General features: G+C 31.6%; 1 protein-coding gene across 1 annotated transcript; it reads right to left on the bottom strand.

Annotated features, from left to right (window-relative positions):
- Nucleotides 1–496: 496 nt before the first annotated feature.
- Nucleotides 497–3345, bottom strand: LOC122594121 (septum-promoting GTP-binding protein 1). Its single transcript, XM_043766599.1, has 6 exons — nucleotides 2848–3345; nucleotides 2303–2444; nucleotides 2102–2195; nucleotides 1963–2002; nucleotides 1764–1847; nucleotides 497–981 (listed from the first exon to the last, which is right to left on the bottom strand). The coding sequence occupies exons 1-6, from the start codon at nucleotides 3220–3222 to the stop codon at nucleotides 817–819; spliced, it is 900 nt and encodes a 299-aa protein (XP_043622534.1). The 5' UTR covers nucleotides 3223–3345; the 3' UTR covers nucleotides 497–816.
- Nucleotides 3346–4152: the final 807 nt, after the last annotated feature.

The raw sequence follows: 4152 nt of genomic DNA on the forward strand, positions 1-4152 counted from the left end.
TGTTACACTACAAATAAGATTGCATTTTTTCACACTTTTAGTGAGCCTGAACAAATTAAAAATATTGTCACATTTTTATGTGTGTAAAAATATATAAAAATAACAATGTGTAGAAATTTCTTCATACTAGAAAGTGTGTAGAATATATTGTAACACTTTATTTGTCCACGCTAACTTTTTGGTTACCGTGGACAAATGAAGTGTTACAAAATAATTATGAAAGTCCACACTAAAAAGTGTGAACTTTTAGTTCTACACATTTTTTATTGTGAAGAAATTTCTACATATTTTTACACATATAAAAGCGTGACAAAAATTTTTAATTTGTTCACGCTAACTAAAAATGTGAATAAATGTAATATTGTTTGTAGTGTAAGTATCATAAAAACTGTTTAACGACTCCAAACTCAAATCCTGGCTCCAACATTAGGTACACCCCTAAAAGATGTTAATATTAGGAAGAGTTAAACCGTTTATGCGAGTAAACACTTTATTGTAAAAAGAAACATATCTCAAACTAACTCTTTTAATTGGAGATTTACACAAACACGGGGAAGCCTCGAACCTCCACCAAATACATTCAAATGAAGTAAACGATCCAAAAATGATAGTAATTAAATGAGCATATCGAACACCCATAATATCTCACATAACTAGAAATTAGAACAAGAAAAAGGAATATATGTGATGCTTGATTCTATGACCACTTCCTCCCAATCGACGCATATTTCCTTTCTACAATATTTACAATACAAACTTATATTATAGGCTGAGGAGAGGAGGGTGTGAATCGATGCATTGCAAAAGTAGTCCACTCTAGAAATCAATAATAGGCTCGCCGACTGTCAGGTTACGTTCTAGAGTCCATGGCAAGTCGAAAAGCTTTGCAGTTACAAACTTAAATATTTTATTTACGTTTATGTTGTAAGAAGCACTTGAGAAGAACAATGTCGCGTTTATAGCTTTGGCATAGGCCCTTGCCTGTTAAAATCAAAAATCAATATATATATGAGATACATATAACTATATAAGATATATATACAAAGCACATTTATGTTTTTCAGTTTGAATAAAGGTTGAGAGTTCCCTTTCTTGATGGGACCTCTTGTGATGAAATTCAAGATTGGAGGTGGGATATAAGAACATTCTTTTGGAAGCCATCGATGGGTACACCATCACTTTCATAATGAAATTGTCAATAGTGTTCACCACAAAATTTGACTTTGAAGGTTAGATGTTAGATGTCCCATTCAATCATTATGCAAGCTTGAATGATACTTTATTCTATTGAATATCTATTTTAAAGACTTTTTGAAACAAGACACATTAGACATGATGTTTGGCTTTAAAGTATGAATCACGTATTCACGTAGTTCTAATAATTATGTCACATGTTATCAATTTAAAAAGCTAGCAAAAGATCGATATACAGTTTAAATTAGGTGGCAACACGCCAACACCTATATTTTAATGAGGTAATTAGTCTCACCTTTATTCTGTTAATAACTTCTCTAATAAAAATTTCAAAAAGACTTCTCTAATGAAAAATACTTCTTTTAGAATAAAACTTTTGTCCATTTTATTATGTATGGTTATCTAGCCGACTTGGATAAAACTCTTGCTTAGTGGGGATAAAGTCTATGATTCAATTGTTGACATGATATAATTTGGGTTTGAATAGGTTATGCGTCTAAAAAAGAAAATAATCCAGAAATGACAAATTAAACAATTTACATGTGGTATAAACAGAAATAAAGAATTACCTGACTTGCGATCTCCCATTGTAAATCTAACGGAAGTTGTACAAATTCGTCGAACTTACTACCAACCATGACAGGAATCGCCGTCTACAACAATCAGAGCAATCGATTAGTTAAAAAACGACACATAAAAATAATTACACATATATATATATAGATACAATAATATTTATTTCGTTTGAGATAGTTTATATATATTCACCTGATTATGATTCCTAGCTTGTTGATGCCAATTGATTACACTAAATAAAGGCAAAACAAAAATAACCATTATCATTAGTAAATTCAACAAAGAAATACGGAGTAGAACCATAAAAAGGATCGAATCGAAATGTACATACTTATTTAGTGTACGACGACTCGTTAGATCAAACATGAATAACATAGCCACAGAGTCTTTACAAGCTGTAGGAATTGAAGCACTCGAATCGCCATCTACATATACAATCAATATAATTAATTAGTACATTAGCAAATCAAAACTTGAGTATTGAATTGATAATAAAAAATATGAAAAGAATGTCTTAACTATGTTTAATTACCTGGACAAAATTCATCACCACCCACTTCCCATAAGCTGTAGGAAATCCTGGCTCCTCTAACACACAATGTTTTATCCATATGATTCATTCCTTTGGTTGCTTGTTTTTCTTCTTGATTCTTTTCTTTTCCAACATACTTTGCCTTCAATTACAAAAGATTAATTTGATTAACAAACATAAATAGAATGAATGTATAGTATTTTCTTTAACTTTTCAAACTTTTATTGTTTCTTACTATAGTTATCAAACAAGAAAATAGCAAGCAATTGGGTATCCTCTATATATGTGCATGTGTTTTATACAAATTAATTATAAGGATGGTGTGTTCTGTTTTTGGCATTGCCTAGAAAAACAGAGAATTGAAACAAATTTCATGAAAAAAAAAGGTGTTTTTATGTTTGGTTCTGTTTTTTCTAATATAAATATTGCATGAAATATCCTTTCAAGATTTAGAAATCCAACAAAAAGAAAAAAGTATTTCAGTTTTAAAGATTTCTTTCTTGATTGAAACTATAATATGAACCAAGAAAACCAAAAATACTAACCAAGAAGCTTGTTTTGCCAATATGGTGATCACCTAACAAAGTAATCTTCAAAGCCACCAAATCAGAAACATCTTGATCATGATCAGAGCCACTAGAATATGTTATTTCACCAGAAGATTCCGTCATTTCTCCTGACGGAAACTTGTCATTCATCTTCGTTGTCCCCTCGGCTCGAGGACTACGACGATGAGACGTGGTTGGAATCAAATGACCCGAACCTGATTGTAACAATTGCCGGTATCGGATAGATTTCCCAATCCAACAACCAAGAATTTGGTGCCACAAAGATCTAGCACATCGCCTAAGAAAAGCTACACGCCATATGATCGTTCTCTTTAGTTGAAATCCCCACATTTTTCGACTAATTTGAGTCATTTTGCAAAGAGAAAAAAATGATAGTAGCAAGAAAAAGAGGGACCTCTCAACAAGTGTATACTCGTATTATATATCTGGCATGTCAAGTAATATACTGTATGTGTCTCTATGGGTGTGTTTTTAATATTTTATTGGGGTATGGGGGTATTAAATAAAAAATGTATATATAACAACCATTAGATTGGTGACGGTGACCGTGTTATAGGGACAGTTGACCTGTTTATAGGGAAGGCAAAGATCCCCCCATATAATTAGAATTAGAAGAACGAAAATCCAAGCCTGGTTTCCGGTAACTTTCGGTTATTCAACGCGAGGGGGTCCCATTTTGTTTGGACTTAAAAGTATCGGTAATTTAAACAACTTGTATGAAGATAATTAGTTTTTTTAGATGGAACCTGTTAGGGCGCGTTTGGTGTACATAATGTTTTTAAAAGGAATAAAATTTGACAAAATGTTTTTGATCTTTTGCAAATTCAAGTGTGTCTTCCTTCATCCATAAGGAATGAAGATTTCATGAAATGATGAATTTTTACATTCCTATGAAATGTAATTCCTCATTCTTTGAACAATTAAACACACTAAGAAATAAAATTCAATTCAAATTCCATCAAATTCTATGAACCAAACGCGACCTTATATTATTTGTTGAGTAGGCGATAAAAAAACTCAAAGAAGACTCCCTAAAAAAAATCAATGAGGCTGAAACACTCATTTTTGTAAATAAAATCCACATATCTCACCAGTTGAACTACTGATCATTAACGTTTGAATGACAACTAGTTCCTGTGCAGTTATTCTTTTACCATTATACATTGCTTGGAAGAAAAATACTGATATTTCAATAAGGGTAGATTAATAAGAACCATTTAATTATTTCGATGTATCGCATTGATACCTATACACAGCAAGCTTCCGTGCATCATACAATTT

This window comes from Erigeron canadensis, chromosome 3 (assembly GCF_010389155.1).
Source record: "Erigeron canadensis isolate Cc75 chromosome 3, C_canadensis_v1, whole genome shotgun sequence".
Taxonomy (NCBI): domain Eukaryota; kingdom Viridiplantae; phylum Streptophyta; class Magnoliopsida; order Asterales; family Asteraceae; genus Erigeron; species Erigeron canadensis.